At 36.1% G+C, this 26,876-nt stretch overlaps 1 protein-coding gene across 2 annotated transcripts in view; it reads left to right on the top strand.

Annotated features, from left to right (window-relative positions):
* Nars2 (asparaginyl-tRNA synthetase 2, mitochondrial) overlaps positions 1-26,876 on the top strand; it is a 133,595-nt gene that overhangs the window by 86,912 nt on the left and 19,807 nt on the right. For both annotated transcript variants that reach the window (XM_010633337.1, XM_010633339.1), the window contains exons 8-11: positions 6,516-6,614; positions 6,727-6,764; positions 21,563-21,629; positions 23,311-23,448. In XM_010633337.1, the coding sequence (XP_010631639.1) occupies positions 6,516-6,614; positions 6,727-6,764; positions 21,563-21,629; positions 23,311-23,448 (342 nt within the window). The remainder of the gene's footprint in view (positions 1-6,515; positions 6,615-6,726; positions 6,765-21,562; positions 21,630-23,310; positions 23,449-26,876) is intronic.

Raw genomic sequence — 26,876 nt, 5'->3', positions numbered from 1 at the left:
TCCACTAAAAAGGGGAAGATTTCAAATAACCTAATGCTGTATCTCAATGACCTGAAAAAGTAAGAGCAAACCAAAGCCAAATTAGAAGAAGGAAAAAAATAACAAAGATTAGAAAAAAAATAAGTGAAATAGAGGTTAAAAGAAACTGAAATAAACTTTTTTGAAGAAATAAAATCAACCAATTTTTACTTAGACAAGGAAAAAGGAATCAAAATTAGAGATTAAAAACAGATAGTAGAGATACATTAGGCACTGTTATATGCCAACAAATTGGAAAACCTAGAATAAATGGGTAAACTTACGGACACATGTACCATACCAAACTTGAACATGAAGACATAGGAAATTTAAACTGAATAATAATAGTGGTACTAAATCAGTAATAGAGTCTCCCAGCAATTAAGTGTCTAGCATCAGATGGCTTCACTGATGAACAGAACCAGTTCTCACACTAGTGCAAAAAAATTGAAGAGAGAGAATTCTTCCAAACTCTTTATGTGGCCAGCATTAGGCTAATGCTGAAACCAGAAAAGGGACACAACAAGCTCAACAATAAGAACTATAGACCAGTGTCTCTAATAAACTTAGATTCAGAATTCTACGTAAAATACAAGCAAGTTGAGTTCCATACTATATCAAAAAGAACATTCAGCTCGTGGACTTTGAATGTCACTCCAAATGATTTCTGGGAGGTGAAAACACTTTATGTTGTCGACTTGGAACTTTGTGGGTCAGCAGTGCTTCTTCAGGGAGGTTCGTGCAAACGCTTCCTGCTCTTCAGCCTCATCTTTCTCTCCCCATCTTTCCATTTCTTGCACCCTTTGCTTATTCTCTTCTTCCTGCCTTTGTTAGCAGCACATGTGTAACAAAAAGGGAAGGGAGTATTTATTTCCCAAATTGTATCACCTTAGTCGGGACTAAAAAATCATGACATAAAATAAATGTGATAAAAATGCCCCCAAAAAAGAACACTCAGAAAAATAAGAACCAAGATAACATCATGTAAAGGTACAAATTCCCAATGATGAATGTCATCATATTGTATACCTAAAAGGGACCAATAAACTTAATGGGGAAGAAAAAAGAACATTCATTATAATCAATGATCTACCCCAGGATAAAAAGATGGTTCAACATTCCCAAATTAATAAATGTAATACATCTTATCAAGAAAATGAAAGATTAAAAAAAATTTTTTTTTGAGACAGGGTCTTGCTATATAATTTAGGCTGGCCTTCATTTCACTGTGTGGCCCAGGTTGGCCTCAGATTCATAAGAATCCTTCTACCTGAGCCTCCTGTGTACTGGGATTACAAGCATGTGCCACCACACCCACCTTGTTCATCTTAATAGATGCAAAAAATAATTCTGTCTCTCCCCGGAGCAGAGACCACAGCACTCAGACCACTAGCTTAGTATGTGTAAGACTGAGTTTGATCCCTAGTGTTGGGTAGGGGCTGGGAGGAGGGAAGAAGAAAGAGAGAAAGAAAATTCTCTTTATGATAAAAACTCTGAACAAATTAGGGGCAGAAGGACTTTTATACAAACACACAACCAACATCATACTAAACAGGGAAAGGCTAAAATCTTTTCCTCTGAGGCCTGGAACAAGACAGAAGTGTTTGCTCTCATTACTTGTATTCAACATAGTACTGGAAGTTTCAGCCAAAGCAATTAGGCAAGAGAAAGAAATAAAAGCCATACAAATAGCAATAAAGAAAGTAAAATTATCCCTGTGTGTAGATTCTATGATTCGATGCATAGAAAAATCTAAGTAGTTTACTAAAATACTGAACTGACAAATTCAGTAAAGTTACAGCATAGGAAGAAATCAACATAAAAATTAGCATTTTTATGTACCACTGATAACACTGCTAAGAATGAAATCATGAAGCAATCCCATTCACAATAGCTACGAAAAATAAAATACCTAGAAATAGATTTAATCAAGAAAATGAAAGACCTCTGTAAAGAAAATTACAAAGCTCCAGTGAAAGAAACAAGCACAAAAAAGTGGAAAGACTGCCAATGTTCATAGATTATAAGAGTTAATATTGTTAAAATAGCTATACTTTGCAAAGCAATTGAAATTGGATGCAATACTTATCAAAATACTAACACCATACTTTACACAAAGAAAAACAACTCCAAAATTTATGGATGCACTAAAGATCCTGAATAGACAAAGCAGCCTTGGGTAAAAGAACCAAGCTGGGGCTTGCTGTATCACAAAGCAATAGCAATAGTAGCTAATGTGGCAATTTCTTGGGCAATTTAGCAATACCTTGCCTCAGAATAAAAAAGACCTGGGGATATAGCACAGTGAGGACATCCTGGTTTCACTCCTCAGTACCACTACCAGCAAAAAAACCCCAAAAACAAAACCAATAAAACAGCATGATATTGAATAAAAAAAAATAGCTACACAGACTGATGGAACAGAATTGAGTGTGCAGAGATAATCCCTCATCTTTCCAGTGAGCTGATTTTCTGCAAAGATGCTGAAACTACATTGAAAAAAAGTCTTTTCAATGCGTGTTGTGAGACAGTTTGGGTATTCGCATGCATAAGAATGAAATTAGACCCTTACATCTCACCAATTTAAAAAATCAACTCAAAATGGCTCAAAAAAAAAAAATCAAAAATAGAACTACCATTTGATCCAGCAGTTGCACTACTTACTGGAGATATATATATATATATATATATATATATCCTAAGGAAATGAAATTAGTATGTGGAAGAGACATCTGCACCCTGGTGTTACTATTCATACTTGTCAAGATAAGGAAACAACCCAAGTGTCCATCAGCTGATAAATAAATACAGAATATGTGGTACAAAGAAAACATATATATTGTGGTATGCACAATGGCATAGTATTTCATCATTTAAAACTCATATATACAAGAACAAAATAGAAAACAGATAAGTAGGAAGTAGAATTTCAAGTAAGTCCCCAAATTGCCTATTCTGTTGTTTAAAAATATTTTAGGGCCGGGGATTTAGCTCAATGGTTCCACCACCTGCCTTGCAAGTGCAAGGACCCATGTTCAATCCCCAGTACCCAAAAAAAATTTTTTTTAATATATATGCTAACTTGTTTCATTTATACTAGTAGTTTCTCTTAGTTCATTGAAAAGGTTTTGTGCTATTATTTGTTTCTTCTTTGTAAGAGAGAATGTTATGTCAATTCCTTGTACTCAGTAGTGACTTTGAAGATGATACACAATATATTAAGTTATTCTCTCTATGTTATGAAATTTTGTTTTATATTTTCATGAAATGAAAAAGTATTGGCCAGGGATTTAGCTCAGTGGTGCCACTGCCTGTCTTGCAAGCACAAGGTCCCAAGTTTGATCCCCGGTACCAAAAAAAAAAAAAAAAAAAGTATTGTGTATTTATTTGCAAATAGAATTGGGATAGAGTTGGGGTCATTATGTTAAGCCAGACCCAAAAATACAAATACTACATGCTCTCCTTTATATATATGGAGTATAAAATTGATCTCATAGAAATTGATAGTATAATGATGGTTACTAGAGGATAGAGGGAGAACAGAGGCATGGAGGGATGGGGAAATATTGACCAAAAGATACTAAGTAACAAATAGGAATAAGAATCTCTGATGTGGTGTTATATAATAGAGTGAATGACTGTAAGCCAGGGTTTTAGCTTAGTGGTTCCACTACCTGCTTTGCAAGTGCAAGGTCCCAAGTTTGATCCCCAGTACCAAAAAAAAAAAAAAAAAAGAATATAATTCGATAACATTTATGCACTGTACATCTGAAAAAACTAGAAGACAGGATGCTGAGTGTTTCTACCATGAGGAAATAGACATCTTTAATATAATATCAACATTGCACAATGTTTACATATATTGAAATGTTACATGGTACCCTATTACTGTGTTCAATTTTTGTTTTTCTGTATCAGGTAAAAATAGTAAAATATTTCTACTTTTTACTCTTGGAATTATCCCAACTTAGTTCATTACATAATTATACCAAAAGGCCTCTGATTAATTTTGTGAATCTTAATGCTGACCATATTTAACAACTAGAATGTTAAGTTAAATAAAAAGAATATCTAAGTTTTGATGTCAGGGATTTGGTACTTGTGTTATTCTACTACGCAGGACCATGATACTCAAGGCATTCACTGTTGAATGATTTAGTTACTTAGAATATATAAACATTTTTCCTAAAGACAGAAGAATGTGCCCCTCTGAAGTGTTTGCTTTTTTCATCCTGTGGAAGCTATGTTGATGAAGAGCATTTAAATATTAAATCAGACTGTTGTAATAAAATATTGCTTCCTCTCATGAACTGTAAGTAATTTTAAATATTGTTTTAGTGACGTTGACTATACGTTTTTAAAACATCTTAGAGTTAAGGCTAACCCTTCAGTTAAGTTTCTGTTTTCTTCAGATATATTTTTACAGCATGGTCTGAAAGTCAGGATTAGGGAAGTCAGTGACTTTCATCTTTAAATTGAAATTACTACTTAAGAAAGACCGACAGTTTAACAACTCTAGTGTTCAAAGTCTTGTGTTACAGATAGACACATTGTGTCCCTTAACAGTACAGGAATACCATCCAGTATACCTGCCACCCAGTTTACTTGCCACCCAGTTTACTTGTCACCCAGTCTGCCTGCTCTTTTTCTCTACAGGTGTCATAAATCGTTCAGTTATTTAGTAACTTCTTTATCTCACTATTGGCTGGAAGATGATATAGACTCAAGGTAAATGATCTTTAGCCTCCAGCTCTTCTTCTGTCACCAATGTATTTCTCTCTCCTGTTTCCCTCTCCATGGAATTCATCTGGTTTTCTTTCTTTTCTTCACAGATTTAGAATGTATTATTTATTATTTGATTTCTGTAATTGTGGTTTACGTTACTTTTTTACACTGTGTACATTTAAACATCTCAGGGTACAAGGCTTTTAAAAAGTTCTACTTTAGTTCTACTTATCCCTTCATTTTTATCTTTACTCATCTAGTCTTTGGATTCTAGTTTCTTTTTCTATCTCTCAAATTAGTTGTCATTACTGTATTACATTGTCAGTGCCTGAGAAACCCACATGCTCACCATTTTCTTTCTATATTAGATACATGTATTGATTGGAAAGCTATATGGCTATAGTAACACAAAGAAAGAGAATAATGCAGGAATGCAGGAATGCAATATAGCTAGCAAGACATCTGCTTTAAATGCGGCTAACAAAGACTGATGCCTCATAAACTATATCTGGTTATCACTTGGAATTAGATTACTTTCCTATAACTGATCATATTAAAATTACTTCAGTAGACAATTGTGTCCCTGTGTGTTTCTAGCCTGGGATGGGGTATACTAAGTCATGCAGCAGAGGAAAAGAAGATTTCCTCCCTCTGAAGCATCCTATACTTTATAAATATATGTTTATGAACACCACATCTGCAGAACCTAATGAGAGCTTATTGATTTTAAACCAGAAATCCCATTAAGTTTATTGGTACATTTTAGATATGCAATACAGGGGCTGGGGATTTAGCTCAGTGGTTTTGCCACATTCTTCACAAGCGCAAGGTCCTGAGTTCGATCCCTCGTACCACCACCAAAAAAAAAAGATATGCAATATAGTTACAGTCATCATTGGGATCTTGTACCTTTACATGATGTATCTTGGTTCTTTTTATTTATTTTTTTGTTTGTTTGTGTGGAGTCTTGAGGATTGAACCCAGGTCCTCATTATACTAAAGCATGTGCTCTGCCACTGACCTATGACCCAAGTTCCCCAAGGTTTTAGATTTGATTTTAAAGATATTAGAAATATTTTCCAATCCAGTTCATGTTTTCTTCTAAGAACAGTTACCTGCCATGAATCGTCTATGGAAACAACTGGTAGAATGATTTCTTATATGCTGATTTGTCATATGCTGATTAATATTATTTTACTTTGTTTAACCAAAAAATAGTATATATTAATATTTATATTATATATTTATATTTACATTTATATTTAGCTCTGTCTCATTGCTTTGTGTTCAAATTTTAAAGTTTACTTTTTATTTATCTTGGACTGAATGAAGTACTTTTCAAACTTGCTGTTCATAACAACTAATACTTATGTACTTATGTCGATCAAGTTCTAAGCTAATAAATCTGACATATGGATTATCTCATTTAATCTCACAAACTCCTTTGAGCTAGGTACTATCAATGTCCTGATTCTACAAATTAGTTTATTGATGTTTAGAAAGGTGTCAGTTATAGCTGTTCATTTGACATTTCACTTCAATACTAGTAATTGAAGCTGTTAACATAAGATTCAAACTTTTTTTCTGTGTTTTTTTTCTCCCTCTCAGAAGAAATTGAGCTTCCTGGGAAACCAGACTAATTTGCTAGAGTACATTAAAGGTTTAAGAGGCTTAATAGTTGCTGAAACTTGGAGGCCAGGCCTCAGGGTCTTGAGCAGGATTTTTGTATAAATTTGCTCATTTCTCAGTCAACTCTGTGCCATTTCTCTTAGGTTATAGAGGATCTCTTCAAGTCTACAACAATGATCATTCTCTCAAATTGTCCTGAAGATGTTGAACTTTGTCACAAATTCATAGCTCCTGGCCACAAGGTAATTAGTTTTGTGGATAAAGTGCAGTACAGCTGTGCTTTAGGTATGTTAATTACATGCAATGACTATAATTACATTGTAAATTTTTTCTTCTTTGTCTTTTCTTACCAAGGACAGATTAGAACATATGCTAAAAAACAACTTTTTAATGTAAGTAGATACTTTATTTTTTCTGAACTTTGCTCATACTTTATCATTGTATTATACATTGAATTATAATTTTGGGTGTAAATCTGCTCACCATACTCCCCAGGTTTGAAGCAAGACCTATGCCCTAATTATCTTTTTTTTTTTTGGAACTGGGACTCAAACTCAGGATCTTGCACTTGCGAGGCAGGCAGCAGAACCACTGGGCTGAATCCCTGGCCCTGACCTAATTATCTTTATAGCTCTTGTGTCTGGCTCATAGTTGATGACCTGTATCATCAATAAGTAAATTAATAAATCATGGCAAAACAAATGAATTTAGTAATTATGAACTGTACTGCTGCAGTTCAAACTTATACGGCTCTCCCTTGATATCTCCCCCAGTACATACTAAAATCCATGAATGCTGAAGTTCTTTACATAAAATGTTGTGCTGTTTGCATATAACCTAAGAAATCTTCCCATATACTTTAAATCACCTCAAAATTACTTACATACCTAGTATCAAAAACAAGCCATCGTAAGTGATTGTAACAGTTCCAATGAACGGCATGATTACATCCCCAAGAAGTGTAAATAGCTGTTATGATAGTATAGTCACATGGTTGGAGAAGGAACCTGTCACCTTAGAATTAAAATACAGGGCAACAATAGCATGTAAAACTGGATAGAGATGTTCATAGTTGAAGTGTGTTAATTCCTTTGCTGTTTGAAATGAAGGGAAAAATGTGATTCACCTTTGAACAGTTAAGTCACACACATACACACACACACACACACACATATAGACACACATGTTAAAATACTCAGCGTTGGCACTAAAAGCATAATAGAATGATGGTGTGTTCATATTATCAAATTAATGTTATTAGAGTCAGTGAGGTGGGATAAGATAGCTGAGTACGTCTGCTGTTTCTGCATCTTCTTATCTATTCCACTGATCCTCAACTCTGTTTCCTCGCCAGTACCATGCTGTTTTTATCACAGTGGCTTTGTAGTATAGTTTCAAGTTGGGTATTGTGATACCCTCTGCCATGTCTCTGTTGCCTAGAATGGCTTTTGCTATTCTAGGTCTCTTCTGGTTCCAAATGAATTTTTGGATTGTTTTCTCAATATATTGTTTGTATTTCAATTGGGATTGCGTTGAATCTGTGTAGCAGTTTTGGAAGTATGGCCATTTTCACTATGTTGATTCTTCCTACCTAGGAGCAAGGGATGTCTTTCCATTTTTCTTATAACTTCTTCTATCTGTTTTTTTTCAGAGTGCTGTAGTTTTCAGTGTGTCTTTTGTCTCCTTCATTAGATTGATTCCTAGATATTTCATTTTTTTAAATGTTATTTTGAAAGGAATTGTTTCCCTAATTTCTCTCTCAATGAGTCAGTTGTTTGTGTACAAAAAGGCTATTGATTTTTGAGCATTGACCTTGTATCCAGCTATTCTACTGAATCTGTCAATTAGTCTAGAAGTCTTTTGACAGAGTTTTTTGGGTCTTCTATGTAAAGTATTATATCATCAGCAAATAGTGACAGTTTAACTTCTTCCTTTCTTGTGTTTATTCCTTTTTATTTCTCTTGTCTAATTGCTGTGGTGAATGTTTCTAGAACTATATTGAACATGAGTGGTGATAGTGGATATCCTTGTCTTATTCCTGATTTTAGCATAAAGGTTTTCAATTTACCAGTTAGTATGATTTTGGCTGTTGGTTTTTCATAGATAGCCGTTATCAGGTTGCGATAAAGGCCATCTCTTCCAATTTTCTATAGGATTTTTATCATGAATGGGTGTTGAATTTTGTCAAATGTTTTTTCTGCATCTATTGAGATAATCATTTGGTTTTTATCCTTGATTCTGCTAATATAGTGTATTACATTTATTGACTTACATATGTTGAATGATCTTTGCATTCCTGGGATAAATCCGACTTGGTCAGGGTGTATGATCGTCTTGCTGATCTTCTGTATTCTGTTTGCCAGTATCTTGTTGAGGATTTTTGCATCTGTGTACATTAGGAAGATTGGCCTATAGTTCTCTTTTTTGGTTGGGTCTTTCCCTGGTTTTGGAATCAAAGTAATACTTTACTTCTGCGAATGAATTTGGAAGTATTGCTTCCCTTTCAATTTCATTAAAGAGTTTAAAGAGTCATGTCAGTAGTTCTTCTCTAAATGTCTTGTTGAATTCAGCAGTGAAGCCATCAGGACATGGGCTTTTCTTTGTTGGTAATGTTTTAATTACATTTTCAATTTCACAGAATGTAATTGGGGTGTTTCGACTTTTTATATCTTTGTTCAACTTTGAAAGTTCATATGTATCTAAGAATCTGCCCATTTCTTCTGTATTTTCCATTTTATTAGAGTACAGGTTTTCAAAGTAGATATTGATGGTCTGGATTTCTGGTGGATCTGTTGTGACTTCACCTTTTTCATTCCTAATTGCATAAATTTGAGCCTTTTCTTTCCTTTTTTTGATAAGGTTGGCTAAGGATTTATAGATTTTATTTATTGTTTTGAAACGCCACCTCTTCAATTCAGTGATTTTTTTTTTGTATCATTCTCTTAGTCTCCATTGCATTAATTTCTACTCTGATCTTCATAATTTCCTCCCTTGTTCAAACTTTTAGTTTGTCTTGCTCTTCTTTTTTCTAGGAGTTCAGGGTTAAGCATTAGGTTATTTATTTGAGCTTGCTCTGTTTTCCTCGTATGGGCATTTACTGCTATGAATTTCCCTCATAGAACTGCTTTCATGGTGTCCCATAGATTCCTGTATGTTGTATTGCCATTATCATTTAATTGTAAAAACTGTCTAATTTCTTCTTTAATTTCCTCTGTGACCCAGTGATTGTTCAGGGTGTTCTCTAATTTCCATGTATTTGTAAAGTTCTTGTGGTTTCTTATGCTATTGATCTCCAATTTAATTGTACTATAGTGTGATAATATACAGGGGATAACTTCAATTCCTTTGCATTTACTTAAGCATGTTCTATGAGCTAGCATGTGGTCTCTTTTGGAGAATGACCTGTGTGCAGCTGAAAAAAATGTATATTCTGATTTTGTGGGGTGGAGTACTCTGTAGACATTTACTAAGTCCTTTTATTCAAAGTCTTGGTTCAGTTCTTTTATTTCATTGTTGATTTCTCGTCTAAAAATGATCTGTCTATTTGTGTCAGTGGAGTATTGGTCCCCCACTGCAATTGTATTAAGGGTATATTTTGTTTTTCATATCCATTAATATTTGTTTTGTATAGTTGGAGCATTAGTATTTATTGCATATATCCTTATGATTGTCATTTCTTCTTCTTGTATTGTTCCCTTTATAAGGATGTAGTGGCCTTCTTTGTCTCTCAATTAGTTTTGGTTTGAAATCTACTCTGTCTGCAAATAAGACAGCTACCCCCACTTTTTTCTGGGCTCCTGTCTCATGGAGAATTGTTTTTCATCCTTTTACTCTCAGTCTATGAATTTCTTTGTGGATTAAGTGGGTTTTTTGTATACAGTATATTGTTGGATTTTACTTCTCAATCCATTCTGCCAGTCTGTTTCTTTTGATTGGTGAATTGAGGCCATTAGCATTGATGTTTATAACTATTACATATTGACTTTTCACTGTCATGTTATTTTCCTGTTGTTCTTTTATTTTCTATTTTTCCCTCTCTCCCTTTAATTTCTTGCCTTGCCTGGTATATTTGCTCTCTTCACCCTTACGGAGTTGTGGCCTTCATTTTCTTTTTCCAGGATATTGTTTAAAATTGTTTGGAGTACCTAATTTTGTGTTCATGAAATTTCTCAGGTGTTCTTTGCCATGGAAGTATCTTATTTCCCCATCATTTTTTGCGGGGAGGGGGGTTGAGACAGGGTCTCACGATGTAGTTGCAACTTATCTGGAGCTCACTATGTAGTCCAGGCTGGTCTCGAACTCACAGCAATCCTCCTACCTCAGCCTCCCGAGTGCTGTGATTACAGGCATGTGCCACCACACCCAGCTTCCCCATCAGTTGTGAAAGACAGTTTTGCAGGATACATCAGTCTAGATTGGAGGTTGTTTTCTTTTAGCACTTGAAATACCTCACTCTAGGCTCTCCTTGACTTGAGGGTTTTATGTTGAAAAGTCTGCTGTGATTCTGATGGGCTTTCCTTTGCATGTAATTGTTTCTTTTTGTTTGTTTGTTTTGTTTTTGGTACGGGGATCAAACTCAGGCCCTTGTTCTTGTGAGGTAGGTGGCAGAACCACTGTGCCAAATCCCCAGCCCAATTTGTTTCTTTTCTCTAACTGCTTGTAGTATTTTGTTCTTCTGTTGGGTTTCAGGCTCTTGATTATTTTATATCTAGGTGTAGATTTTTTGATAATGGCTATTTGAATTCCTATAATGCCTCATTTATTTGTATATCAAATTCTTCCCTCAGTTTGGTAAGTTTTCTGTCATTAATTCTATGGAGTATTTTTTATGTCATTTGTACTTTCTCCTTCTACTTTGTGGATTCCTATCAGACTTCTATTATTCTTTGCATCATCTAAGAGTTGTTGGATTGATTTCTCATGATACTTTACTATTATTAAGAGTTTTTTTGTTTTTTGTTTTTTGTACCAGGGATCAAACTTGGGTCCTTGCATTTGTGAAACAAGCGGTGGAACCACTGAGCCAAATCCCCAGCCCCGAGAGATATTTCTTTTCATGGTCACTGACTGCAGTCCTCTCTTCTATGTCTGAAATTCTGTCTTCACATTCGTTCATTCTGCTGCAAATGCTTTCTGTAGCTTTTTGGGGGGTGGGTACCAGGGATCAAACTTGGGACTTTATGCTTGTGAGGCAGGTGGTGGCCCCTCTATAGCATTTTTAATCTCCTGGATATCTATTTGAAACTGTTACATGGATTCCATTTGTTTCCTATGTTGGGCATTCAGGGTTTCCATTTCTTTCCTATGCTCGGCATTCATGGTTTCCATCATGGGCCTGAGCTCACCTATTTTTTATCTGTTTCTGTTCTAGAGTCTATAGTCATGTCTTTCATTCTTCTCACCATCTCTGTGGTTATCTGGGAAATTGTTTCTGTTTTGAATTTTTCTAGAGTTTCATTTATGTTTTTTTCCTTCCTGTGCTATCGGTTCAGGATGTCCAGATGGTTGGTGAGGTGAAACTCTGTATTTGTGCCTAGTTTAAATGTCTCTTCTCATTTCTATTTTTGTTTTTGGTACCGTCCTTGGTTTAATTCTTGGATTAATACTTCGATCTTATAGATATAGCTGGTCTTTAGGTTTTGAGTCTCTAATGACTCTGAGGCAATCTCATTTTCATTATACCAGGAAGGACAACTGATTAGATCAATCACAGCACCTATCCCAAGTGATACAATCAGCAACATAGTAGCATCAAGCACAGCTTAGAAAATGACAAATTGTGGTAGTTAGTTTATCTATCATCTTTAACTGTGTGAATTAAATCAAAATTGAGGACGAGCCCAAAATATGTTTATAGTGAATAAACACTTCAGTATAGCAACTTTAACCTTCAGGATGGAGACTTAGAAGGAGTTGGGGAGGGAGAGATAGATAGGATAGAGAAAGGTTAGAAGTGAGGTCAGACAACACAGGACAATCATACAAACTCTAGGAAGCTGTTGAAGAGAAGACAGAACAAAATAGACACACAAGAACAAAACAAACTAATAGCTAGAGACTAATCACTTTCAATTTTCTTTTGTTTTTTTTTGTTTTTGTTTTTGTTTTTGTTTTTTTGGTACCAGTGATCAGACTTGGGACCTTACACTTGTGAAGCAGGCAGCAGTACCACTGAGCTAAATCCCTAGCCCTGTAATTACTTTCTTTTAAAACTAATGGCATTTGAGAGAAGGAAAAAGAAGCAAACAAAAGGAAAGAAAATAAATTCAAATTAGGGTAGGAACATAAACAAAAAGGAAGAAAAATGAAGATCAAGGTGGGAGAGAGAGAAAGAAAAGAAGATAAGGAAAACAAGATTACCAGGCGTGGTGACACGCACCTGTAATCCCAGCACTTGGGAGGCTGAGGCAGGAGGATTGCTGTGAGTTCGAGACCAGCCTGGGCTACACAGTGAGTTCCAGGTCATTCTCAACTACATGGTGAGACCCTGTCTCAAAAAAACCCAAAAAAAGAAAAGAAAGAAAGAAAAGATTCAAAAAAAAAAAGGAAAAAAATATTTTGAGAAAAGAAAAAGAGATAAAAATTTTTTAATGTTTAGAGATAAGAGAAAAATGTTACTTTGAAAATAAAAAATGCAAATAGAAATAGAGGGCCTCCTCCAGGGTATGCCTCGGTTAACACAATAGACAGCATGGGCAGTAGTGGGCAGTTCTAAGTTAATTAGTCTCATCAAGCCAGCAGCTGTCCCCTGAGGTTCAGGCTGATTTCTGGCTGCAAGGCCCAAGTTGAGATCTCTGACCTGCTGGGTTGAACTCTGCAAGTTTCTTCTGCAGGTTCCAGCTGTCTTTCCTCTTAAGTTAGACAAGCTTTTGATATGAGGTGCTGATCCCTCCAACTTACCAACTATGGTGGTGTGGTGTGCCTTTATTATAGAGATTTTCTTCACTTTTCCAGTGGACTTCAATTCTCATCTAGGAGCCTTAGGCCCTCTTTCTGTTGTTCCAGGGGAGGGTGGACGTAGACACCATTGTGTTGGCACCTTCCTGGCTGTGCTCCTCTGCTGCACTGGGCTGAAGGGGTGGACCTACCAGTGGGTCTTGTGCTGCTTCCGTGCTCCTCTGTTGCTCTGCACCAAAAAGGAGAGTACCTTCTTTATTTGGTCTTCATGTATTTGTGTGAATTTGAGGCAAGGAATGTCAGTAATGATTTCTTTAGCTTAGCAGTTTTATTTCAACTTCATTCAGCACTGAAAACTTTTCAATATTAAGATAGTTTGATACTGTGTCATGCACAATCAGTATCTTTTTCCTGTTCTGGACACACTTTGGAAACTATTTCTGGAAAGGAGAAGAAATATTGTTCTTCTTATATATCAAGAAAAATAGTAGAGTGAGTTGATGACACCCATTAAGGATATCCAGTGTCAGAACTATACAGTGCCCTCCCCTTGACTTATGAGCTCAATTTATTTGAGGGGGCTGATTGTGACTCTAGTTAATTGTAAGTCAGGACTATTTTTCCTGTAAGAAATAATGAAAATACCCATAATGTGTTCTGAACCTCCCAAAGCACCCCTTAACTAACCTTTTCATAATAAAAAAAATGTTGTATGATGTGAAATTTACTGGAAACACCAATAATCATCCTAATGTATTCACCAAAATGTTATAAAATATGCCTAGTTTACCAGAAACAACAATTTGATGCTGTACTCACCATTCAAATTGACATCTTTGGCTTGCTGGAAGAGAGGATGAAATGGATGGTGGTTGTTGTTTAGAAGGAGAGTCCTCTTCCATAAGAATATTGGGATTCTGGCTCTCTGGTGTCCTTTCTCTCTTTGGGAGAGGCCATAGCCCAGTAGCAGGTGCTTCTGGCTGACTAGGTCTCGACCTTATTAGAACTAAAAACTGGCCTAAGGTTGTCTGTTTCTTTCTTTTCTTTAACACTGTTCTGTAGTATGACATGACATTGTCATTAAGCAAGTGAACACAACAATTGGCCTTTTCTCTGTCTGAGTGGGTCTTCTCTACAAATGTGTGTAGCTCTGTCCATTTTTTCAGATTTCCTTTATTTCAGAAGAACTTTGCTTCACTGATTGCTGATACTCCCCCTCCTCTTCAGAAAGCTCCTCCACTGCCATTCTCTGTTACTCAGCCAGAAGTTGCTGAAGTGCCTCTGTAGAGAACTCCTCTCAGTGTTCCTCCACCAGTTAGTTCCTCAACATCATCACTGTCTACCTTCAAGCCCATGGACTCTGAATACTGACCATGTCATCAACCACAGGGTCAGCTGAGGGCTCAAGCTCCTCTACACAGCCTTCAAAGACTCTTTTCTTGTAGGCCACACTTCCAGATAGATCTCAGTGTCCTTAGACACTGGCCTGGGATTTCTCAGTTAACCTCACACAGGAAAGAATGTTGTAATGTTCCTTCCAGAACTCTTTAAGGGTTAAATCTGTATCTGAGACCATCTAGAAACACTTCAGGAACAATTCCTTGCTGTATAGCTTCTTCATTAGTTATAACCTGCTGGTCCATAGGCTGCAGTAGAGGAGTTGTATTAGGTGGGAGGAATCAACTGAGAGCCATGGGAATTCTTCAACTGATTCTTCTTCCAAATCTTGTGGATGAGCAGGAGCATTATCCATGATGAGGAGCGACTTGAGTGGTAAACCTTTGTCCTCTACATATTTAACATTAGGACAGAAAGCCTCCCTGATCCACTCAAGAAAAAGTACTCTTGTTACACAGGCTTTTGTGTTAGATTTTCACATGACCCCTAGCCTGTTCTTCATGACTTTATATTTTCTGAACATTCTAGGGGTCTCAGAATGATAAACCAAAAGAAACTATATCTTGAGGCCACCACTCAAGTTGGCACATAGCAGTAAGGGTAGCCTATCCTTCATAGACTTGTGGCCTGACATTTACCTCTCTTCCTGGGTAATGTATGTTCTTCTGGGCATATTATTCCAGAAAAGGCCAGTTTCATCACAGTTAAAAACTTGATGAGAGCAAAGGCCATTTTTCTGTGTCATCGTTTCAAAGTGCTGTATGTAATCTTTAGCAGCCCCTTTATCAGTGCTGGCTGCTTCACCATGTCTACTTACGCTAGTTACTATGCTAGCTACATTTTAAAATTATGAAACCACCCCTTACTGCATGGAATGTTTCGCTATTTTCACTCATCAATACAAGATCACATTTATAGACCTAGCTTTTTCACAAATTGTAAACTCAGGCCAATAACCTGCCATCTGCCTTTTGTTTATCCACACTAATAATAGCCTTTCTACCTCGATCTACCTGATGATTGTGACTTACTAATTTGAGTCACACCTTTAGCAGCACTAGTTTCCTTCTGCAATTCTTTTCTCTGTAAGGCTGTCGAGATGGTGGATTTCAACATGCTGCACATATTAGCGAGATCAGTCACTCAAATGACACTATCATATTTCTCTATGATTTCCTTCTTTGCTATTGTGACTACTTTCTTTACCTTCCCTTCCTTCCTTACCTTCTATTCTAGCTTCTTTGGAACCATTTTGATATAGTAATCATCACAGTTATACAAAGCACTGACCAAAATCATGTCACAAATACCCACATCTAGGCTCAGGCTGACTGATATCCTGAGTCTTTGTTTACACTGCACAGGCAGTTGTTGCTACATAGGCAACATTTAGGTTATAACTCAACACTTCGGTCATAAGTTAAAACTAAAATTTCAGTCATAACCCAAGTTGTTCATATGTGAGGCATTTTAGTTTTAACTTACAAACAAACTTTAAATTCCAACCCAAATGCCGGCTGCTTGTGCTTCCATATCTCAGTTACAGATTTAACCCTTAAAGAGTTGTGGAACATTACAGCATCCTTTTCTGTGTGGAGGTGAGTTGAGAAACCCTGGGCGAGTGTCTCTCTAAGGACACTGAAATCTGCATGTATACAGGAGAGAGACTTTGAGGGCTATAGGGAGGAGCCTGAGCCTTCACTTGACCAACTCGAGTTACAACCAGCCCTTTTGAACAGATTGAATTCATAAGCTAAGGGTCCACTGGTAACTTGAACTTCAGAGCATTATCTTACATCAAGGTATTAGGAGAAATATTTATCCTCATAAGAGATACTTAGAGAGTCATTTTTTCTTGATAATGAAGCAGTAATGTACCAGTGATACAACAATCCTATTCTTCCCATTTTAACTCTTCTTACTATTTCTTGGTATAATTGGAAGATCATATAAAGAAATTGTGAAGCAAAATAATAAAATGTGTAAATAGGCAAGAACTTAAAAGTTAAGGTATTGTGACCTTGTAAGTGCAAATACTTTTTTAATGTTCGTATAACACATTCAAATATTGATAACGTATTTTCACTAAGTTGAGGTGATTTATATTGCTACTAAGTGGTAAAGTCAGGAAGAACTCAGAGCCCATTATCTTTTATTTTGATTCGACATATGAAACTCCAACACTTTACGCATTATAAAACCAGTTAAAGCATAGACTTTGGATTCAGCAGGTCAGGGTTTATTACTTACTTTTATTCTCTCTAAGCTTCAGTTTCTCATAAGTAAAAGTAATTTTTAAATCATTGTTACTTCTATGACTATAAATACCATCATTGTTACCTTAGAAATTACATATTATTTAAGACTAGGTTTTAATTTTTTTAAAATTCCATCTTATAAAAATGTCTGGGCCAAGGATTTATCTCAGTGGTTCCACCACCTCCCTTGCAAGCACAAGGTCCTGAGTTTGATCCCTGGTACAAACAATCAAACAAAAAGTCTGTCATGGGATGGGGTTGTAACTCAGTAGCACAGTACCTGCCTGGTAATCACAAAGCCCTGAGTTCAATTCTTGGTACCAAAAAAGACCAAAACCTCTGTCACTTAAACTTAGCTTTGGGGTCTTTATTAGTACTATAATGCAAAACTGTATCCAACTGTTTTTTGTTTTTGTTTTTTTTTGGTACCGGGGATTGAACTCAGGTCCTTATGCTTGCAAGGCAGGCCACCAAACTGCTGAGCTAAATCCCCGGCCCTCCAACTGGTTTTTATATGTACAAAATTCACTTTTTCTTCAGAACTCAATTTTGTGCTGAGAAAAAAAATTTTTTTTTTTTTGAGACAGGGTCTCACTATATAGTTGAGACTGACCTGGAACTCACTATGTAGTCCTGGATTGTCTCGAACTCATAGCGATCCTCCTGCCTCAGCCTTCTTGAGTGCTGGGTGGGTAAATTATTTTTTGAGCTCAGAGTTCTTCAAAAAGTTTGTAATTTATTTGTGTCATCCAAAGTACTGTTGCATTATTTTTCCTGTAGTTTTTGCAAGGTAACTGACATTTTCATTTGCTATTGGTATGCATCAGTTTATATAACCCTATAAAAGGAGCCAGTATCTTTGACAGTATCTTTCAGAATATATAAAAATTATAGATTTTAGCTGGGTGTAATGGCACATGCCTGTAATCCCAGCACTCAGGAGGCTGAGGAAGGAGGATCATCAGGAGTTCGAGGCCAACCTGGGCTTCATAGTGAGTTCAAGACCAACCTGAACTGCATAGCAAGACCATCTCAAAAAAGCAAAAATTACAGATTTTGATACAATTCTACTTCTTTGGGTACATAATTAGTGTATAAGAATTATTTCCAATGTCAATGCATTACATACTGCTATTATTAGTCTTTTTATATATATATATATAGATTGAATTTTGGGAAACTTTAACGGTGCTGCCAATTTTGCAAAAATTCATCCCAATTCACTGTGTTGAGTTGGCATTGTACAGAAATGGACAACCATGTTGGTCTAGAAATGTTAATTTTTTTATTTTTATTTTTTATTTTTTTCCATGTATACAGGGGTAACACATCGTACTAAATATGTAAGGTCACATCTACGTGGGTTTGATTACAGAAACTAATAAAGTATTCTCTAAATAATGAAAAAGAAAGAATAAGACTATAAGAGCAAGAAGCAATTTAAATGTGTTCAGGGACCATTTTCATCTCCAGAATTAAGGATTATTTTAATGTTACATCATGGCCTTTTCTCTTTTACTTTCCTTTTTAGTTTTATTTTAGGATTCCCTATTTTTAATGTTCATACAGAGATTTCTTTAACTGAAATACCGAATAGTTTCTTTGGTGTGAAAAAGTATAATAGTACACAGGATCCTAATGAAATAATTAATAATGTGAAATAGGAAGTAAAGGGCTAAAAGTGTAGGGAAAGTGGGAAGGGTGGGGGAAAGGTAATAAGGGAGAGGAAAAAATATGAGAAACTGAAAAAATGGAAATAAAATGTTTGTAAATGGAGAGGGGAGGAGGGGGTGAAAGGAGGGCAGGGACAAGGGGAAAAAATGAGAATCAAGACCTATTCTGTAAAGGTACAGAATCCCAATGATGAATGTAACTGTATTGTATACCTAGACTGTACCAATAAACTCAATTTTAAAAAAACAAAACAAAACAAAAAAAACAGTACAGATTCCATCTTACTCCAAAAAGAAAGACTATCATCAAGAATTCACATAATAACAAATGTTAGTAATGTTGCGGGAGGAAAGGAACCCTTTTATATTGTTGGTGGGAACGTAAACTAGTACAGCCACTGTGGAAATCAGTATGAAGATTCCTCAAAAAACTAGAAATTCCATTCAACCCAACTGTTCTCCTAGGTACCTTCCCAAAAGAATTAAAGGAGTCATAGTAAGTGATACATGCATATCCATGTTTATAGCAGCACAAATCATAATAGCTAAATCTTGGAAGTGGCCTATATGTCCATCAGCAGTTGAATAAAGAAAATGTGGTATTTATGTACAGTTGAGTACAACTGTGCCATAAAGGATAAATTTGAGTCATTTGTAGAACAATAGATGAAACTTGGGACTGTAATGTTAAGTGAAAGTATGATTTCCCTTATATGAGAAACTGAAAATATAAATAAAAGCGAAGTAAAAGGTAATAGAAAATAGATCTTTTACAAATGAAAAGAGGACCAAGAGATGTAGGATGGTGGAGAGGAGAGAAAGGGGAAGGGGATGAAGAAAAGAATTAAAATGTATTATGTACATGTACCAACTCCACACAAGGAATGTAATCAATATATTATGAAAAAATAATTATTTGTAATAACATTAAATAGAAATATGTAGTCATGATTTATAATAGCGAAAAATTGGGGACATTTGAAATATCCATCCATAAATTGCTGGCTAAACTAATTATATATGATACATCCATAAAATGAATATTATGTAATTCAAAAAATGAATTTTTTGTCTACTGGTAGATCTTCAAGGTGTAGTACTGAGTAAAATAAGGTATAAAAGAGTATGATACATATATGCTGTTGCTGACATTTGCTAAAAAAGATTACTAATATTTACTTATATACCATAGGTGTATATTTTTACACAGGAAACAAGAATGAAAATATGAGCAGAAAGGAACTGGGTGACTATAGGACAGAGAAGGAAGAGAGATACATCATTAATATGTAAAAACTCTTTTTGTAATAGTATTAAATAGAAATATATAGTTTCATTTGTTTTTTCTGAGACAAAGTCTTGCTTTTTTGCCCAAGCTGGTTTCTACTCATGTGCTAAAGTGATCCTCCCACCTCAGCCTCTTCAGTAGTTGGCACTACAGGCACATATCACCCTGCCTGGGTTTTGTTTGCTTTTTTATACATATTGAGGTTTTGTTTTTTTGTTGTTTTTTTTTCTCACTGTGGATATATTACCTATTTCCACAGTAAAATTAAAACAAATCCTTGGTTTGATTTGTCTTCCTTTAGACATGAGAATTTGTTTTTGTTGTTTAGACATGAGAATTTCTTATTAAGAGAATCAACGATATTTTTCTTAAATACCTTACAGTGCTTAGAATTTGTTCTACATTCCCATCATGGCCTGAGAAAATCCATATGATCTGATTTCTGACTGCTTTCCTGTCTAATTTTCTGGCATTCTTCCACTTGTTCAATATGCTCCAGTCACACTGACCTTTCTGTTCCTTCAATGAGCCAGACTGTTCCTCACTTCAGGTCCTTGTACTTGCTGTTCTTTTCGCCTAGACTATTTCTTCTCCAACATTTATATACTTTGGTTTTTTCACTTGATACCGGTGTATGTTCACATGTCGCCAACTCAGTGAGGCCTTCCTTGACTGTTTTATCTAAAATGGCACCCTCAAACACCTTCTGTCTTCTTACCTCCCTTCATTTTTCTTCATAGCTACCTAGCACCTTAATAGCTTCCTAGCACTACCCCCACCTCCACCTTCTTCCCCTCCTCCTCATCTTCCTGTTCATCTTCTTTGTCCTCCTCGTTTCTCTTCACACCCCCATCGGTCATGTATTCATGAAGTCAGGGGCTTTTTTTTTTTTTCATACCAGGGATCGAACTCAGGCCCTTGTTCTTGTGAGGCAGGTGTCAGAAGCACTGAGCTAAATCCCTGGACCTTAGGGCCTTTTTGTTACTGTCTCCAGGGCCTAGAACAGTGGGTAGCATCTGGTAGGTGCCAAATATGTTTGGGGGTAAATGACACTTCTAAGAAATTCTGCTGTTCTTTCATCCTTGGTAATTCATACTTTTTTTTTTGAGATAGTGTCTTGCTATGTAGTTAAGAATGACCTGGAACTCACTATGTGGCCCAGGCTGGTCTCATACTCACGGTGATCCTCCTGCCTCAGCCTCCTGAGTACTGGGATTACAGGCATGCACCATCATGCCCTGGCCGGCTTTTTTTTTTTTTTTTTTTTTTTTTTTTTTTTTTTTTTTTTTTTTTTTTTTTTTTTTTTTTTTTTTTTTTTTTTTGGTAGCAGATCGAACTCAGGACCTTGTACTTGTAAGGCAAGTGGCAGAACCACTGAGCTAAATCCCCTGCCCTCATACTTTTTTATATGGCATTGGTATAACATGAATTTAAAGAAAATCTGTACTTGCTGAAGTGACTAGCTCCTTTGTGGGCATTACACGTTCACCAGGAGTGGGGTTACTGACTGGCTACTTCTCTTCATACAGATCAGACCTTCATAAGACTACATCACCTTTAATTCCTTAGAACCTCACAAACTATATGAGATAAGCTTTTGTAGTTTTAAGATGACTTAGTTAAAAGCAGGTCCATTGTGTTAAACCTTTCTCTGCTTTTCCCTTGTTTTCCTCCAGCATTTCTTACACGGAGGCCATAGAGATCTTAAAGAAAGCATCCCAGAACTTCACCTTCACCCCAGAGGTAGTATGTTGTGCAACATTTGTGTGTATGTGAAATATGTTTCCCTCTTGTGCTTTGTTCTTATCTTACTTTATTAAGAGTCCTTCAAAATAATCTTATTTCTCTTATTAGATGTGTATAGTATTTTCTCATCTCTATGTGTCCTCTGCTGGATCTTGTTGAGCTACTTAGGATGAGAAATAATTTTGAAATAGAATTATATCATTTGAAATAGCAGTGACTGAAGGGTTATAAAGAGTCCCTTGAGTTTAGGAAGATGAAAACAATAAAAGGGAGTGATAATCATAGAATATTACTGTAGAAGTCCACTATTCCTAAAGTGTATTCTGAGTGATATTAAAAGGTGACAGACAAAGAAAAGGTTATATGATTAAATAAGTTTAGTTGACATTTTAACAGGGTTTTTTCTCAGTTGAGTTTCATGAAGCCTTTAATTTTGAGCCACTCAAAATGGCTCTTTTTAAAGAATTTCAGTTAAAATATTCATGAATTAAGATTATACTCAAGGTATGTAGTGTGATGATTTGATGTATGTATACATTGTATAATGATGATTATAATCAAATTAATGAACATATCTGTCCCCAGCCTTGCCATACATTAGATCCCCAGACTTACTCATCTTACAATGAAAAGTCTGTGCGCTTTTCCCTTTGCTCAACATCTATTTCCCCCAATCCCAGCCTCTGGCTGCCACTGTTCTGCTCTCTGTTTCTGAGAAAGAACTCCTTCATTTTATTTGCTGGAATATAGGTCCAGGGAGGCCACATGTTAGAGGCAAGTCTCATTTCTGTTCCAGTCCTTTTTTCCTGCACTAGGAGATGATCAGGCAGGTGCATGTGCCCTCTCCCTCTCCTGCCATTGCCACTTCCCCTTGCTCCTTTGTGCAGATTTGGTACCTCTTTTATGAAGCAACAGCAAAGGACACTGATTGATGCTCACAATGACCCACAAAGAAGGAAGGAGTCAAGACAGAACAGAGATCATATTGATTTAATCAGAAAACCTTTTCTGTCTGTCATCGTTTAATATTAAGAATATTGAACTGAACTAGTTGATTTCTAGAGTAATTACTAAGTAGCTAAGTTGCCCAGCTGAGGCTCAAGCTTGTGATCCTATGGTCTCAAAATTTAAAAATAAGTACAAAGTGCTGGGGATATAGTTCAGTGCAAAAGCCCTGTGTTTGATACCACTAAATAAATGAAGAGATGTGTATATATGCATTACAACATCTAATATATGACTTGATTTATTTTTTAAAATTCATCAAGAGAAGCCATGTAGCCAAAGATAGACTCAATATTAGGAATATTATCTTCCTTTATTTAATTTCCTGAGATTTAGGATCAGTAACTGTAAGAGAAGCTCTGGGCAATATTAATAAAAATCTGCAATTCTGAAGTAAATTTTATCCCTTTGGGAAGTATACTTTGTTTTCCTGTGGGCTACAATTCAGCAGCTGAATGCTGCTCCCTGAGTTACAACTTTCATCTCTCCAGGCAGTTGGCTGAAAGTATTTCGCTTCAGTTTAGTCAGCTGTGTAACCTCAAATGAAAGCTGTACTCATCACTGAGCCTCAGGGAGAGGAAGCCCTTGGAACTAATAGAAGCTATTTTGAGGTGGTTGATTGTATATCTCAGCTCTGTCTTCCCCTTTTATCGTTAATTTTCTCTCATTACAGTGGGGTGTTGATCTACAAACTGAACATGAGAAGTACCTGGTGAAGTACTGTGGCAACATTCCGGTCTTTGTCACTAATTATCCACTAGCACTCAAGCCTTTCTACATGCGGGACAATGAAGATGGTCCTCAGCACACAGTAAGAAGACACTAAGTAAATTAGGGTACATCAACTTCAAGTGTGGGGATTTTTCCCCTTGGCTTAGTTTTGTTTAGCTTTTTTCATATTTTTAAAAATGATGTCCATTTATTTCCATCTCTTCAAATGAGAACATTTTTCACAGGGACCTCCAAACAAGCATCCCCAGAGAAGATCCCAGGGTTCTGTAAACGTGCTTCTTCCAAGGTGTCCTCCTTAGTTTAGCAGGTGCAGATGTAGATGAGTTTGTTTTGGTTTTTGTTTAAACAATTTAGAGGAAGCAGCCTAGAACTGTGTATAGTAATACGAGGTCCATTGTCAAGATCAGTACTAATTAGGAGATTTCTGGGAGGGAGAGCATGAGGGACAATAGATGTTGGCAGCGGCATGCATGATCAGGCAGAGAAACAGGCGGCTTAGATAGAATACTTTAGTTTGGGCCATAAATAGAAATAGTAGGGAGAGGCTGCAGAGGAATTGAGGAGGTGTGGGCAGATTCTGCCTATCACAGGCCTCGTCTGTCTCCTCTCCATCTGCCTGTCTTGTCTGTCTCTGACCTCTTTAGCCTTTCTCATCTTCTGTTCCTTTTTTTAACCCTCAATTCTTAGTTACTTTTTTGTTGTGGCTTGCTTTTTACATTTTTTCCCCTTATTCTTTCTCTTTTACAGAATTTGCCAAAATATAAAAGAATATGTTTCTACTTCTGATATATTTACTGAATAGTTATATATTTAATATTAGTTGTAAAAGTCTGTGACATATATTTATCTCAAAATAGGCCTCAAAACTAAACTTTTCTATCTGATGCTTTTCACTTACCTATAGGTAAATACAGAAAACAAAGATCAGGGCCCACTAGTAAACAAAAGGCTCCCATCTTAAGTATACAAGGTTATTTGTTTGAATATTTTTGGTGCTTTCTCAAAATATTAATAAAACAGTATTAGCCTCCATTTGCTGCATTGAGTCACATCCTACCATCTTATCTTACAATTCTGAAACAATTTTACAAAGAACCTTATTTTTTCCCCTATTTTATAATGGAAACAATAGCAATTGATTGCAGTTCAGTCCTTAACTGCTACACTCACACCTAGCAGCCCCACCTCCACACACAGTGCATTCTTCTCTTATAATACCTGGTAAGGGAGCACTTTTTAGTCATTCAATTCTGGGCTCCCTTAAATTTTTTTTGGTACCAGGGATCAAACTCGGGTCCTTTTGCTTGCAAGGCAGGTGGCAGAACCACTGAGCTAAATCCCTGGCCCCCTTAAGTTCTTTACTAAAGACTTTCTCTGTAAAGACATTTCTAGGTTACCAGCCTTTCTACAAAATTTAGAGAATTGGTGTCTATAGTTTCTGTATAAGTTTTGCTTTGCTATCTCAAATTAAACTTCTCTTTAGGGTTGTGATAGCATCAGTAATGACTTCATCTTATTAAATCCGCAGTGTTTTAAGAGTCTTTATTTTACTTGACCTCTCAGCACTATTAATGACTTCTTATTCTTAAAACCCTCTCCTCCCTTGCTTCTGTAATGTTGCATGCTCCCACTTGTTTTTCTTTCTAGGTGGTTGGTCTTTCTTAGTCTCCTATACAGATTCATTTCCTTCTACTGACGCATTAGACATTGGAATTTCTCAAGGCTTGATCCTAGGCCCTCTTTTCTCTCCCCAAATGATTTTAGCTTACTATTTATTCTCATATAACTCAGAAATATACATTTCTAATGCAGTCTTCTCTGAGCTCTTAACTCATATGTCTTACTGTCTCATTGACTGCTCTTTAATATTCCTCAAAGGCATCGTAAATATTATATGTTAAAACTGAACTCATGACTTCTCTTTCCTTCTCCCACCCATATTTGATTGTCTGTCAGTATTCTTTCTCTGTTAATGAAAATTGTGTAAGCCAGATACCTGCATCATCTTTGAACTCTTTCTCTCTCTCACTTCGTGTATTCAAGGTATTACTAAATTGTTATTTTTACCTCCTAAATCTCTCAAATCCGTTTTCTTCTTTTTCATTTCTACATTTACCTTTTTAGATTTAAGTTATCTTCATTTCCTGCCTGGGCTACTCCCATAGCCTTTTAACTGCTTCTTCTGCATCTACTGTCTGTTCACCCAAATCATTTCTCTTCATGTCATTATAAGCTTTTAGAAAATGTAAATCTGATTATGTTATTGCCTATCTTGGTTTTTCAGTGGCCTCCTATTGCTCCTAGGATAAGCCAGATAACTTTATATGGCCTCCAAGGCCAAGAATAATCTAGCTGTTCCTGCCCCCTTGGCCAATGTACTGTACTCCACTTTGCTCCCTCTGCCACATCCACAGCACCTTTTTTCCGTGACTTCAGACATACAGTGCTGTCTCCCGTCTCAGAATCTCTGCACATATTGTTCTTCAGTCAAGAATAATCTTCCTCACCTAAATAATTTTACTGATTCTTCAGGCTTAATCATTTCCTCAGAGGAACTGTTCTTGATCCTTCAGATTCAATTCAGTGACCCCTGTTAGGTGCCACAGTGGTGCCTTATTAAGTTTCAGACCCAGAGCTACTCTTAATCCATCAGAACTTTTAATGCAGTTACAATTTTGTATTTATGTATATGACTATTTAGTTAATTACTCTTTCCTCTGGGCCACAAGACTTGAGTATCTTGTTTTCTCTCACCAGTGTGTATATCCTTTATGCCTAGCACAGTTTGCCTGGGATGTAGCAGATACTTAATATCTGTGTGGAGGACGGATAGGTGATTTGATGGATGGGTGCGTGGGTAGGTGAATGGATGGATGGATGGATGGATGAAGGCCAACAGTTTTTAAATATATAACGGGTACATAGTAGCAACTTGATTTTCTGAAGATATTGATGGGATGCTAAGAAGAGCTTTTAGTCTAAATTTTATGATGTCAGTGTAGCTTAAAGAAAAATCTAATGGCCCTAGAATTAAGACACTCACTCTTGGGTTCAAGTCCAAGGTCTGTATATTACAAATTATATGATCTGAGATAAACTTCCTAATCTCTTTGAATTTTAGTTTCTTGGTCTGTAGAAATGATAACATTCCTGGAGTTCAGAGGATTAACTTAGGTGGTATATGAAAAGTATATAGCAGAGTGTTTGGTCCATAAGTGAGAAGCTGTCATTCTCTACATTGTAATAAAATACTTATTTTAATAAAGTATAATGTTATAATTTGTGTATGTGATCACATTATAACATACTAAAACATAAAGAGTCCTTGAAAGGTAGTTCTTTCATATACTATACTCACACTCCTTACCCTAGAAATACCAGGAACCCTTCATTATAGCACAGTCTCTTTGGTAACATGGTCTCAAATTATGAAAACATTATAGTGGGACATCTGTGTGCCTCCATACCTTACATACTAATAAATGTGTGTGCAATATATATATATAT

Source organism: Fukomys damarensis, unplaced genomic scaffold (assembly GCF_012274545.1).
Source record: "Fukomys damarensis isolate Sample0158 unplaced genomic scaffold, DMR_v1.0_HiC HiC_scaffold_16, whole genome shotgun sequence".
In the NCBI taxonomy this organism is placed as follows: Eukaryota; Metazoa; Chordata; class Mammalia; order Rodentia; family Bathyergidae; genus Fukomys; species Fukomys damarensis.
Note: the sequence above shows the minus strand (reverse complement) of the source record. Positions and strands in the feature narration are given on the sequence as shown.